This window comes from Lutzomyia longipalpis, chromosome 3, assembly GCF_024334085.1.
Source record: "Lutzomyia longipalpis isolate SR_M1_2022 chromosome 3, ASM2433408v1".
Taxonomy (NCBI): domain Eukaryota; kingdom Metazoa; phylum Arthropoda; class Insecta; order Diptera; family Psychodidae; genus Lutzomyia; species Lutzomyia longipalpis.
Window position 1 is genome coordinate 27,441,414 of NC_074709.1, and position 15,041 is coordinate 27,456,454.

The window sequence follows — 15,041 nt, forward strand, 5'->3', positions numbered from 1 at the left end:
AGAATAAACGTCCCCGTGACCATTTATCATTCAATTTATGATGTGGAGAATGTTTTTGGCCACTTGGGAACAATTTTATTGTGCACATTCTCCTTTATTGTTCATGCTTTTTTTTCACAACTCACCCCCAAACCATTCAGTTTTTTTTACGACAGCACACACATTGTGACAAATTTCTTGAAGATCATTTCAGTTTTTTGTGCTTCAATTTCTTCAACGCAGAGCTTAAATGTAAAGAAAAAAAGTTCTCATGAAAATTATACTCTGATGTGAATGTTCTAGTTTAAAGTTCGGAGACTGTGGGGAAGGTTTCTAAGGGGGTGGGGGACAGAAAGCTTTCCCAGAGTTCCTCATGAAGTGGAAGCTTTTAATCAAACTCCTTCGTGTGGGAGTTCAACTTTGGATTTTGCTGCGGAAAATTAGTTGAGTGTCCACTGGGATTTTGGCACAGAGCAAACTGATGGGGCTCTCTGATAAATTAATAGAGCAAGAGAGGATGGGATGAATGAAATGTTAACTAATGCAACATATTGTAATGTTGTGAGCTATATTTATCAGCTGTGAGAGGAATTCGAGAAATTCTGCGCATTTCCTGTCATCAATTAATTAATTGGCGTGTTTACTTCGGCAAATTACCCTACAAACATCATACAGCTGGCTTTGTACAGGTCATAATATAATTACATTGTTCCATTAGCGAGCTTTCCATACACATCACCACTGCTGTATCCAACATGAAATGTGTATAAATCAACAAAATAATCCTCCTAAGAACCACTAAATTCATTTGTGAGATACACACGGGAGAAAATTTTCACAACATAATTCACATAGAAAGACCACCCGTTGCAAAAGTTCACTTGTTGTAGCTTTCAACCAAAGCGAAGGGAGAAATATGTTGTGTAGAGAGCTTCATAACAACAACATGCGATATAATTATGTGGTAAAATGAGGAAACAATTGAGTCAATTAAATTGTAACATTTACACCAAACTCTTGTAGCGTTCGCTTTTCGAAGGAATTTCGTAAAAATAAATACTGAACCGCAAGAAATAAATTGATAAGCCCCTGGAATGATTTAGTACTAAATTGGAAGAAAATGTCAAATTGTTTTGTATGTATGTGTGTGTTCAGAGTTGTTCGCTAATTCTTTTTATAATTTCAGTTAGTCTCGATTGATCACTCCATTAGGATGGAGCGTGTTAACACTCCGTCCGAAGAAAAAAGAAGTGAAAATGGGAAGTGCCTTGGCTCCCCGACCGGAAAGGAAAAGACGCTGCCGTCTACGATGCCCCATGTCGATGGATGTAACCCCACGGGCTCCGTGAGCAAAGGAAAACCCTTTCACTGCCGAGCCAATGGCAGAAGAAGGGCAGAAGTGAGTACCCAAAGACGGAAGAAGCTTCTTCTCTGCAACATTCGTCGTGGAAGACGAATTCTGCGTGCTGTGCGTCGTGAGACCGACGGCTGGGAAGATGCCCTCCACAGAGAGGAGCTTCAGGAGAACACCAAGTGGAGGACATGGATTGCCTTTCGGGGATGGGGAAAGTCCTCAAGCCTGATGCCGAAGGATGAGCATCAGGAGAACACCAAGTGGAAGACATGGATCCCCTCTCGGGACTGGGGAAAGCAGCATCAGGAGAACACCAGGTGGAGGACATGGATTCCCTCTCGGGAATGGGGAAAGTCCTCAAGCCAGATGCCGATGGATGTCAATGGGACGTGGCGTGCGAGGTCACTCGCAGAAGAGACAGGAATCAGCGGAAACCTGTATCAAGTAACTATGTTTCATGTTTAACAATTCTCGTCGAATGACGAGTGGCGCCCAACATAAAATTCATTTAAAGTAACTTGTAATATTCTGAATTAAAATCCTTGCTTTTCTTTTTCTTAAATAATTTAAATTAAAGTTCCAATTAAAGTTGCCTACTTGTGGATAAAAGAGATGGTTTAATTTTTGCCAATTTTGAGTATGGAAAACTGAAATCCTGAATAAAATTTAGTAGTGCAAAAGTATAAAGAAAATCTTTTCTTTTCCATGAAAAGAGGTTCATTTCAATGGCGCCCAACTAAGCGCTCTTAAAGTAACTCACCTTTGAGAATTTTTCTTTTTTTTTTTTTTTTTTGCCGTTTTTTTCTTTTTATTTGAAGAGAAATGGTTTTGGTATTAAAAGAGTCTTATGTTTTTATCAATTTTTTTTTCTGAATTTAGCCGTGTGGGCAGGCTGTTAAAGTTGATTTTTTTTTTTGAATAGAGAGCCTTTCTGGGGATGAACGAAAGGATATTTGTGGCAATTCCTTTCCCCCAGAACCTCTCAAATTTTCATGCGATCTCAGGACGAATGAGAAGGTTGAAACGCGTAAATTCGACAGGCTTTCTCCCTGAGATCGACATTATATGCTAAAGTTTTTAAAGATTTCCTTTTCAAATTTTATTTTAAAAATTTTCATGCAAATTGTGTCGTTTGCTAACGTTGTGATTGTCTGTGGAGTTTTGTGATCTCATTCAGTCCCTTTGAAAATTTAAAATTCCTGGAGGGAAAGAGTGGGAAATTTGATTTTCTCGCAATTATGAGGAAAACCCCGGAAATCTTTGACTTTCATTTAACCTTGTGGAGTCATGACATTGCTCCACGGTCAAAGTGAGGTGGCTTATCAAATAGCGGTGATCTCTCTCGAGATAATGGTTGAGAGATTGAGTTAAACTTTGTCCCCCAAAAAAAAAAAAATTTTGGGGATTCTTTTGTGGTAATTCTTTTTCAAAATTCTTTTTGCAGAAATTTTAAAATTTTACCGGTGCATAATTTCAACTCTTTTCTTTTATCTTTAATTATGCACTGTTGGGGAATTGTACTTTCAATTAGATTTTGGAGTCCTCTTATTTGCTCTCAATGCTCTTGGACTTTGATTTTGAATTAATTTATTAGAGTATTTCCTCATTCCGACGTTGAGTGTGGGGCATGCGCTGTGGGTTGATCGGGGGCGGGTGCCCTTCGATTTTTTTGATCCCCGTATCTTGCCTAGGCAATTGATTAAGCGGGTTGAGCGGAATTTGCTGGACCATTTGTGACCCGCTTTTCTCGCGTGCTGCGTCCTGCGGGCAACGGTGGGATGAGGGAAATTATTCAGTTTCTTTTATAAAATTATTCGGTCTTTCTCGCTGATTATGGAACAAAAATTTTGAACCCAATTAATTTAAGTGCAATTAAATTGTCAAATTCCTTTTGCAAACAATTTCCCCTTTTCTTAAAAATTAATTTTGTGGCAGGACAAGTGGCATATGGTTCGATGGATGGCGACCAAATTGAATTTTTTAGCAAATTTTCCTTTTTTTTCCCATATTAATTCCGATTCTAAATGAATTTTGCGGTAGGGAATTTGCTAATCAGAATAGTTGTGATTGAAGTTTTTGATCACAATTTTCTTGCTGAAAGTTTTCCTTTATTTAATGTTGAATTTAAAATTTATTAATTCTTGCGTTTCCTCACCCCTGCATCGGTCGTTGAGCATGCGATGTGAGCCGACTCAGGATGGGCGCCCGTTTATTTTCCGATCCCCGTATCTTGCCTAGCAATTGATTAAGCGGGTTGAGCGGAATTTGGCGGGTCGCTTATCGTAAACTCTGTCCTTGCGTTTGGCGTTCGATGAACGATGATGGGTTGATGGAAAATTCACGCTTTCCATTTGATAAGGATGTTTTTGGAACAGCTTGCATTGCTGCTTGGAATTTAAGGGAGAGAATTGCTTAATCTATTTAAATTTAAACCTACTGAATAGGTAGTACAAACATCCTTGGAAAGCTTTCTTGATAAAGCGTTAGATTTTCTATCCGGGGATGGAGGTCTCCTCAGTGGTTTTTCGGCGTATGTTTTTCACGAGACCTCCTGTTTCTTTTCCCCGTCGTGAAGTGGCGCCTCCTTCCACGGGATTCCCAGCTTTAGTCTGGTTTATCCAGTTCGGATGTGAGTCCTTCCCTTTTGAAGAGCTCGCCGGAAAAATTTTGGGATTCGTCCCGAAGTTTCGCCGTGGATTCTGGTTTGAGGAGATGTGTAGCTTCTCCCAGATCCATCCGACCCCATTGAGATGTGAGACCGTTGGTGGTTTCTTTCCTCGCACCCTCTGTGTGAGGATCTCAAGGAATCTTGATTAGCTTTTGCTTCGATGCCTCTTGTGAGAACAATTAATACTCTAAATGGGTGATTCTTTTTTGATAATTCGTGGGGAACGTCTGGTCGGTTCGAGATCCTCCACTTTCTTTTCTTTTTATTTTTCTCGTTTGAAATTCATCGCCAATCCCAGGGTTTGACTTTGTTGACCCTTGCATTCTCTTCCCTTTCCTTAATATTTCCAATCATCCAATTTCACCATAAAACCAGGATCTGAATTTATTCAGAAATTGGTTAATGCCCTTTTGTACAAGTTGTGCATGGAGAGAAGTAAATTAGAGCATGTTCCGCTGGAACTAGGTTTTAACTGTCTTTTCTTACTCTCTCCGTAAATATTCATTTTGTTTAAACCGGAAGGAAGGTAATGGATCGCTAATTGGAAAATTTATTATTGTTGATTCCTCAATAGTTGCAGTATGAGGAGAGATTTTGCATGAGCATCAGCGTCCATGAGGAGAGTCACGTTTTAAAATTTGTCAGAGTCGTATCATGCCTTATTCGGCAAGAGCTCTTTCGGATGGCATTCGTTTGATTCGTAATCGGAGATGTTTGTTCCTCGAATTCTTTCCCCTGCACTTGGCAGAATCCAATTAATTCCATCCTTCCCAATCCTATGAAATTACATGCACAAGATGCATAGGACCCATCCCACCTAACTAGTAGAGTCAATACTCCTTTCGCATTCTCGTCTAGTCCGCGAAAAAAAATCACATGAAATTATAGAAAGATTCCTTCCTCTTGTTGCCATGTGACCACCTCCAATGGTAGGGCAGAAAAGTGTCATCTGGACCCATACTTATTCTCGTGGGCTCGTGGATGAATCACAGGAAAGCGAGGACGGCGTACCTCCAAGGTTGTCTCCTTCTTTTCATAGGTGCTCTCTGACGGTGACCTCGAGGCAAGGAATTGTCGAAAATTGAAGAGTGGTGGAGGAGTTGAGCGGCGAAAGAGAAGAGAAAGGCAAAACAGGAGTCAGATTGACAAAGAGCCCAATGAAAGGGGTGGTCCTTTACACCAACCTGGGATAACTCTGCATATGAGCCTTTTGCTCGAATGGTGGCGGCGACTGAGTTCACATCCACCCAGTACGCAATCTCACGGATGGAGCCAAGGCCCTGAAAAGCCAAATCTTCATCGAAGGTTCACCCCGTTCGTGCCCATGTCTAAATTCCACCCCATCTACGTTTTTTTTGAAAGAGAATGAGGAGAAAGAAAGTAATTTTGGGCCTCCGGGTGGACTGGAGATTGGAGGAATAAAAAATAGGGTAGGGGGGCCGGTGAAATGCCGAGGGGAGGTGAACTCAGTAAAGAGAGAGAGGAGGAGAGAGAGAAGGAGGAGAGAGAGAGAAGGAGGAGAAAAGAGAAGGAGGAGAGGAGAGAAGGAGAAGAGAGAAGGAGGAGAGACAGAGAAGGAGAAGCGGCGTTGAGGATTCTTTGCCTGGAGACCATCTGATGAGATGCTCCTGTGGGGAGCTGGTGTCGGCTAAGAAGGGACAATGGACGAGTGGACGTGTGTGAAGTCTTAAGGTTCTCGGGAGACTTATGGAGCGAGGAGCCAACGAGAGATGCCAGCAGTGGTTAACGCAGTTAGGATCTTTCGCCCCCCAAATCCGTTGTCCAAGGCTCACGTTATGCAAAGCGCGTGAGTCAATGTCTTACGAGTTTGCGGAAGGATCAGAGAGAGAAGTGGAGATAAATTTAAAGTCCATCTCACCTTTCCCCACACAAACACTTCCGCGTTGCTAATAGCAAATGCTGGTAAGGAAAGAGAGACCATCAGTTTGAAGAAAGCTCAAGAAGCTTTATTATGAGTCACACCGCCTTCCTTCCAATCTTGAATTTCTCTAGTAAAACAAATTTTCCCTCCTTCACTTTTGTGACTCTCGTAATGATTAAGGATCTTTAAGATACTTTAGATCCACCAGTTGAAGGGGTTGTTGGAAAGCACTTTTATTTTGATTTCATTTTTTTTTGAGTCTGATTAACCTGAAGAAACTCAATCTACAGGATTGAGGAGAAGAAGACTGTGGGTTTTGAAGAAGAAGGGCAATTAGAACAAAGTTATCCTTTGTCATTCCTTAATTTCCCTTCCAATTCCTTTCCTTGCCTTTTTCCATCTCGAAACCTTTTCTAAAGGGCGTGATATTCACTCGAGGGTTTGGAGGAGCGGGATACATAATCCCCATAGTTTTCACCTCTTCTAGGTGCGATCAGCTCGTATTCCCTTTAATTTATTTTAGTAAATATTGAGGCATAAATTCTCTAATTTCCCAATAAAATTTCATTAAATAATTACGCCAAATGTGGAAGAAACCGATGCCAGCCATTCTGTCTTTTGCCAATGTTTAAGAGATCTAAAAATTAAAATTTTCTTTGCCTACATCACCTTCTTGAGAATAAGTAAAGGAACTTTTCTTTTTTTTTATTTCCTTTTTTTTTCTTTTGTAACTAAGAGGTGATGTAGCGTTCGCTTTTCGAAGGAATTTCGTAAAAATAAATACTGAACCGCAAGAAATAAATTGATAAGCCCCTGGAATGATTTAGTACTAAATTGGAAGAAAATGTCAAATTGTTTTGTATGTATGTGTGTGTTCAGAGTTGTTCGCTAATTCTTTTTATAATTTCAGTTAGTCTCGATTGATCACTCCATTAGGATGGAGCGTGTTAACACTCCGTCCGAAGAAAAAAGAAGTGAAAATGGGAAGTGCCTTGGCTCCCCGACCGGAAAGGAAAAGACGCTGCCGTCTACGATGCCCCATGTCGATGGATGTAACCCCACGGGCTCCGTGAGCAAAGGAAAACCCTTTCACTGCCGAGCCAATGGCAGAAGAAGGGCAGAAGTGAGTACCCAAAGACGGAAGAAGCTTCTTCTCTGCAACATTCGTCGTGGAAGACGAATTCTGCGTGCTGTGCGTCGTGAGACCGACGGCTGGGAAGATGCCCTCCACAGAGAGGAGCTTCAGGAGAACACCAAGTGGAGGACATGGATTGCCTTTCGGGGATGGGGAAAGTCCTCAAGCCTGATGCCGAAGGATGAGCATCAGGAGAACACCAAGTGGAAGACATGGATCCCCTCTCGGGACTGGGGAAAGCAGCATCAGGAGAACACCAGGTGGAGGACATGGATTCCCTCTCGGGAATGGGGAAAGTCCTCAAGCCAGATGCCGATGGATGTCAATGGGACGTGGCGTGCGAGGTCACTCGCAGAAGAGACAGGAATCAGCGGAAACCTGTATCAAGTAACTATGTTTCATGTTTAACAATTCTCGTCGAATGACGAGTGGCGCCCAACATAAAATTCATTTAAAGTAACTTGTAATATTCTGAATTAAAATCCTTGCTTTTCTTTTTCTTAAATAATTTAAATTAAAGTTCCAATTAAAGTTGCCTACTTGTGGATAAAAGAGATGGTTTAATTTTTGCCAATTTTGAGTATGGAAAACTGAAATCCTGAATAAAATTTAGTAGTGCAAAAGTATAAAGAAAATCTTTTCTTTTCCATGAAAAGAGGTTCATTTCACTCTATTTTCGCTTCAAAATCTCAATGGACTCCTGCAAGATGCTTCGAAGGAGTTAAAAAAATTCAAAAGGAAAGCTTCAATGGGAAAAGTTTTGGTATAACGCGTTAGATAAAATAAAGCTTCAATATTATGTGATATTTTTCAGGGCACTATTAAAAGTTTTCTCGTCTATCTATTTGGACTTTTACAGTCTCAACATCATTCCATACTTTAGACACCATCTCCCATCCCCCAGGTCTTTTCTCTTCACCACCCACGTTGGAATGCACTACTATATGTATACGACATAAGGTGAATTTTCACATAAGGGCACTCTTGTAAAAGTTTCTTGGGCAAATAGAGAAAGCTCTTTCCCACCACGCCTGACACAGTGTGCTGGTACAGTTTCAACAATTTATCTTTCTCACAGTGCAGCAGCAGTAGAAAAGTGAAGGATTTCCCCACTCCAACCCTCCCATGTGAGTCTCTTGAGCAGGAGAGGAAGGAGTGAGATGTTTGATCATCGACGATGCGTGAATATGCTCTTTGATGTATTTGCTTGAGGATTAAAACTTCACTTGTGTATACGCTCACAAGAAATTTATGAGGAGAAAACTTATCTAACTTACACGTATAATGAACTATGAGCATTCCTCTGCTACACTAATATTTCTCACTAATATTTGTGCAAGAATGAATTTTCACATAATGCTATGAATGTTGCAAAATCTCAGAAAGTTTGAAAAATTGCAATTTCCCATTGCGATGGAGTAAAAAGTTCGCTGGAAATGTTTAAAAAAAAAAGTTTCGGGAAAGAATTTTCTTTTCCAACAAAGCTCTATTAAAAATTTTGCTTTATAACTTCAGGGAAATTATGGAGAATATTAAATTAAAATTGAGCAAAATTGTACCCCTAGTTGAGAACACTGATAAAAAATATTTGAAAATGAGTATACTAAATGAGTAATTAATGGTAAAAGTTTATAATAGCGCAAACAATCATAATGTTGATACTTTTCTGGTATAGTTTCAGCTTTTTTTTTAAATTTTAAATTAACATTTTTTGGTATTTATTTGGTAAAATATTGGTAAAAGCTAAAAATTTGGCATTTAAAAAATACCTCATTCTTCTTACTCCGCTTCTTCTAATTTACTTCGTAAAATTCAATTCAGGTTTTCTTTCAGAGATCAAAATAAGTTATTTTGAGATTAGAAATTACATGACAAATCTTACAAAATTCAAGCATTATAAAAGAAATGTCAAACTTTAGAACAAAAACGTCAAGCATTCAAATTGCTACTAATTGTAATGTAACGATCCTTATTTCAAAATCTTCATCAAAACTTTCTATCATTAACATTTAGAGGATCGAGGTTTCTTTCTAACCTCAAAAGTTTGTCCTTCATTTTTTTTAAAAGAAAATGTTTTTCCAACTTTTCATTCGACGATCTTGAAGTAATGAAACTTCCCTACGCATAGATGTAGAAATTATCACCATATTTTTAAAAGATTTTATTCTGTGGTGATTTAAAAAAAAATCGCTAGTTGAAACAGAAAATATCGTATAAAGATAGGGATTTCTACAGCAGATACGATAATTACTGTTGCAACCAGCGAAATATTGAATTGGCTACTTTGGCCAGCAAAATCCTCTAAGGGTAAAGTCAATCTTTTAATCTATTTTTGGTGTTTTTAAAGATAAATTTCTTCCTTCTCCCCTGATTCATTCCCCTTCATTCCATTATTAGGTCCTTTAGTGTCAGAAATACTAAGCTTTGTTAAAATTTGTACAAAGTGTACTACATTTCCCAACCATTTTTTCCTGTGTAATAAAATCCTTTTTATTCAAATCCAAAATAATATTTTCATTGGAATTTAGTGGAATCTGTTTTATTTATTTTCTCTGTGGTCGATGGCCTAAGCTGAGATTGCAAATGGTAAAAACGAATTTATCTTACAAACACCCGCTTCGTGCTAAATGTCGCGCAATAAACTAATAAATGCGAGGTGTGAAATTTATTTGGTGGCGCATTTGAGGCGCACCAACAATAAATACATCATATATGGAGGCGCCTGGTGAATTGTTGGCGCCTTCATTGCAATATATTTATTTTTATAGACTTTTTTTCCATGTCTCTTCTCAGTGTTTTCTGTGTGTATGAGCGTGGCGAAGTTGGGGCCACGCGAGGTGATTGATGTGGTTTTATAGTGTGTTATGTATGTATCCAAGTTGTGGTGATATTAAAAAATATATATATTGCGCTGAACGGCGTGTGATGCTACACCACCCACCCCCGCAGTAAAAGAGACTCCAGACAATTCCTTTGGCATCTCATCTTCCGCTTCAATGGTGATGTGCATCGACAGACAAGAGGAATTTTCCATCATTTTTTTTTTCTTGCTCTCTATCTTTTCGTATAAATTTCCCAACTCATCGCTACAATGTGTCAATGTGAATAATTTTCGCAATGATACACATGAACTATACGAAAAGTCATGCAGTCAAATTCAATATTGTGCCACGTGGAGGTGGAATGGGGGATGGAATGGGAAAGAAAATAAAAGAATGTTGGTGATTGTTGGTGAATGGTGTGATTGATGTGTCTTATATGATCCCAAGGGGTGGGTTTATGAATATAAAACTCCAACCCCAAAGGGAGAAAAGTGTTAAGGTGGGTGGGTGGCTCAAAAAATAACGAAATGGTGCGCATAAATAGAGACATTTTGTTGCAATTATTTGCTTTTCTGCTGGCACAGCTTACCATACATGAGGGTAAACCCCACACGCATTGAACAGGGTTGTGGGGAAACATATAAGCCGATCCCATGTGTACGTGATCACGTCTTGCGCTAGAAAATCCTTCTATAATCGCGTTATTCATATAAATAAAAGTCAGATTAATTTGCCGGTGTTTTCTCACATTCAATGCTCTGTGGACTCCCTGATGGAGTGCAAACTCGTGTCCAGAATCAATTATTTATCCCATCGTATTTTCTTCCCACGTGTCTGTCTTCGTTTTTCTCACACACACCACCACACATTCCCTTGAGCTTTTTTTCCAACCCCCTTCCTCGCCAGCAGAAGCTTTTCAGGGAAAATGGGGAATACGGGGTGCAGGAGGTGTGGAAGCATAAGAAATGTGATCCAATGGACATCCCTTCTGCTTTACCATTTAACTCCTGACAGCGTATTAATCTCCATCACCTTCGCATCTACGAATCCACACAGGGGAATTTATTCAAATGGTCACACACCCCAAAATGTTTCACAGCATTTATTACAATACAACTAACATTTTCGGCAGAGATATTTGTTGTGACAACACATTGAACTAAACATAATCCCACACTATATGGACACGAGGACAAAAGCTCTCTTATGAATTGCAAATAAAGGTAAACGTTCTAATTTGAATTTATTATTTTACCATCAAATATTCTGTTTCAATTTGTAGAGAGCTTTGACGCTGAACATTAGGTTTAATTGACGTGCAAAATACATTCTTTTAAAATAAGCTTATTGAGCTTAATTCAATGAATCTCTTCAATTTATGCTAAAAAATGCAAAAAAAAGTAAAAGCTCAAAAGCTTCTTTTCTGAATTATCTGTAGAATATTCATAAAAATAAATTCTCATTGAAATTTGATGATTAATCCGTGAGCTTTGCCTGCAAACTTTGGTTAAAGTGTAAGAAAAACTAAAGAATTTTTGCGAAAAGAATTGTTTGACTTTAATTTCTTTTTTTTTTTTCTTTTTTTTCAAATATTTTTGAGAGATAAACCCTGAGATAATGATGAAATTTATATGTAAACTACCACGCGGTGAAAGCATGAAGTTAATCAGCTATTCGTTTTAGCATTTTCACCTCATCCACACAACCGGGGAGGCTTTTCGCAGCCGGAAAATCCACCCCACCAATTTGGGGAGACTCCTCAAAAGAAAGTTAATTACAAAGGTGGTGGAATTTCTTGGTGGTATTGTTCATAACATTATCTCACCGTGAGGATCATCCAAAAAGCTCTCTCTCTCTCTGTGTAATTTTCTGAGTTGGACACAGACCTATACTCATAGAATGGATGCGTGAGAGCTTACGAAGTGCTTTCAAGTGTTGTTGCTTTTTATCCACCATCCCCCCGTGCCCGTCGGGGGTGAGCAATAACAACAGAAAAGAAGCAAAGAAGTGCGTTAACTCAATTTCACTTTTTTGCCCTCTGTGGACAATTTTCTTTTGTATTTTTCTTCCTTTATCCCCAACCATGGGGGCTTCTTCACTTAAATACCCCAAGACCTTAAGTATAGAGGAATTTTATTTAAGAGAAAATTCCGCTCCTTGTACTTTAAATTGCTTTTCAAATTCTTTTCTTGTAGAGAATTTACTTCAAGGAGTATTTAAAAAAAAAAAGAACTTTTAAAGCTTTTAAACTTTAGGACTCAACGATGCATTTGAGAAGTTGTAATTGGATGGTGAGATTGTGCAAGAAATGTTGCACTGTTCAATGTCAAGCATCAAAGTTTATCCCGGAATTGAGTTTTCCACCCACCAAAGCCCCTTTTTAACTCGAGGTATTCACCTAAAGAGAATTATGCGCATCCCTCAACGTTTCTCTTTTGAAAGTTTAGCAGGTGTGCTATGAGCTCTAACTTCCACCCAAGGAGACTTTTCTTTCAATTACCCTCAATCAGGATGCGCACGATGGCACACCCAGGAGCCAAAAGGAGTCTCATGTAATATAACCTTGTCATTTTACAAGCCACAGAGCGCTCTAATGGCTGTTAACTCGATGGGTGGGTCGAGAAATATTCATTTGCAATGAAATTTAATGTTTCTCCTCCCCGCCCCGTTCCCGTCCTATATCAAAAAGCCAAACTCCTCAACTCCCATATCGCTCACACATGGTTAACCACGGAATAAGACACTTTCGCAGCTCCTTGGTAACATTCTCTTCTTCCCATTTCGTCCCACCCTACACATGTGAAAGCTCACACACTTTATCACGGTTCATGGAACTCGCACCTCAAAATTGCAATAAAATATTTCTCAATTTCTCCAACGTATATTCATCATTGTACCCTGTACCCGATATGCGTCAATGGGGTGCCTTTATGGCATCATTCACGGCACCTTTTCCTTATAAAAAAGAAACTTTTCTTCCACAAATTCCGAAATGCGGTAGAAGCCGCCCGCTGGTGAGGAATTTTCACCGTCAAAACCTTTATCTTTACACCTCAGACGATACCGAGACATTCCAATTTAATGATGAATCAACATTAAAATGGAAAACTTTTATTCCTTCCGCGGAATTATGTGGGAGTTTGTGGGAAATGCGTAGCAATTTGCATAGGAAAAGTCATGGTATAAAAGGTAAAATATCCCAGAGAAGGATTGAAATGCAATAAAACAGATTTAATGGGGTGCAAAAGAAGGAACAAATGTTGAAGATTCAACAGAGTTTGTTCGTTAAGCTTTGCTATTTTATTAAAAATTAAACATTCAGAGCAGGGGAATTTTTTTGAACAAAAAATTATCAATTATTGATCAATGTTTGAGCAAAAATTGATCAATTTTTCTTTCAAAGATTTCACCAAAATAATTTCCTACATATTTGATTGAAAAATATTGATTATCTGCAACAAAGTCTTTGCTCAACAAAGAATTGCTCAATCAATTCTGATTGAGCAATATTTGACTGAATAAAATTTTTACTGGGTTCCACTACTTTTAATCTTTATCAAAATGCTGTAGCAGCATCCTAAACTACACGAGGATCATGGGTAAATTACTATGAGTATCCTTTCTTAATTTAAATTCTTATCTGTATGCAATAAAAAATCCCTCAAAACATATTTCACAGAGAGGCGCCAATGCAATAAATTGCGAAAAAAGCTCTGTACCGTATTTTTCTCGTCCTGCATTTTACGCAGCGTGAAGGATTTTTTGTTGTTGTGCTTCTATACACAAAAACCCTCACCTGTAGTTATTTGGAGATGATACTGCAGGTACGGGGATGCTGGATGAAAAAAAGCCTTGCAACGAAGCACCCGCAGTGCATGCTGCGGGGGATGATTTATCGTGAGATATAAATGAAAGTTTCATGGTGCGGAGAAGAGTTAATTCTTCGAAAGGGCTCAATTAAGTTGAGGAGCAAGAGAGCCATGGTGGTGTGGCAAAAAAATGTGAAATGAAATAAATTGCCAGTGGGAGAATTTATGGGGAATTAAAACTCCCACTGTAATTCCCAACCACTTAACACCGTAACCAGTGAGGCGCTTGGGGGTGTGAGGAAATTAAATACTTTCTGCGTGGAAATACATCAATTTTCTTGCGCTACAATCCACCACTGTTGAGTTGCCAGCGTTTGCGAATTTAATCGAGCATGAGAAAAACATCTCTCAAGGATTAATTTTGCAACTTTAATTGGATATCGAGTTTCAAAAGGAGACACAACTCTCAAACAGCCATGATATGCGGCCCATCTCAAGGGTCCAACAAATTCCCTTTTTATTTGGGGAGAGGAGTGGAGATGGAACTCTGTGTGGAAGGTCTATGCCAGAAAAATGATTTATCGACCGTATTTGACGATTAGAAATTATTTGATGCGTCAAATGGAAACTCATAAAGTTTGTTGCGCAAAGTTTTCGAGGAAATTTTTGGGGATATATAAAGTTAATGGGTGCGGGGTGGGTGATTATTGCCAACACAGAGATTTATAAAGGCAACTTTATCATTCATTTCGGCTCACTTTTCAGCTGGGTGGCGGGAAGAGGGATGCTCTTTAATCTCTGATCTTTTTCCACCAGCAAATTACCCATTTTCCTAATTGACTTTTCAGTCCCTCGTCAGAATCCCTCTCACCACGTAGGCATGCAAAGGATAAGGGTTAGGCGCGTGTTTGTGTTTATATTTAAGTTTTCCAGTCATTCAGAAAAGCTTCTCCTTCCACCCTTAAATACGAAACACTGAGAGGAATTTTTATTTGAGAATTTTTAAGTTAAAAAATTTGTGTAGAAAGAAAATTTAGAAAATTAGCTTTCATAGGACTTGATCGTTTTCTGAGATGGTTTAATTAATTAATAATTTTTTTTTAATTTAAGAGCAATTCGCTTCTAATAATAATTTGATTTTTATTTCCAACTTTGATTATTCTTTGAAATATTTCTCTGATAAACTTTCAAAATTAATGAATTATCCTTCTAAAGTTATAAATTATCCTTTGTTCGAAATTAGAGTCTAAAGATGGTTGAAAATTTATCAAATTGTTGCAAAAAAAATTTTTTTTAAATTTTAAATTCACTTTGAGCTTTAGTTCATATTTTCTATTCTAATAATATTTCGATAAAATAGAAAAGAAAATAAAGGAACAATTGCTTGTATTT

The 15,041-nt window shown here is 38.5% G+C and overlaps 1 protein-coding gene across 1 annotated transcript; it reads left to right on the plus strand.

The window, feature by feature from the left end:
• Positions 1-1,023: 1,023 nt before the first annotated feature.
• On the plus strand, positions 1,024-7,653 carry LOC129793570 (uncharacterized). The gene is made up of 2 exons (XM_055833680.1): positions 1,024-1,777; positions 6,794-7,653. Exons 1-2 carry the CDS (start codon positions 1,193-1,195, stop codon positions 7,424-7,426), a joined length of 1,218 nt encoding a protein of 405 aa, XP_055689655.1. The 5' UTR covers positions 1,024-1,192; the 3' UTR covers positions 7,427-7,653.
• The last annotated feature ends 7,388 nt before the right edge of the window (positions 7,654-15,041 follow it).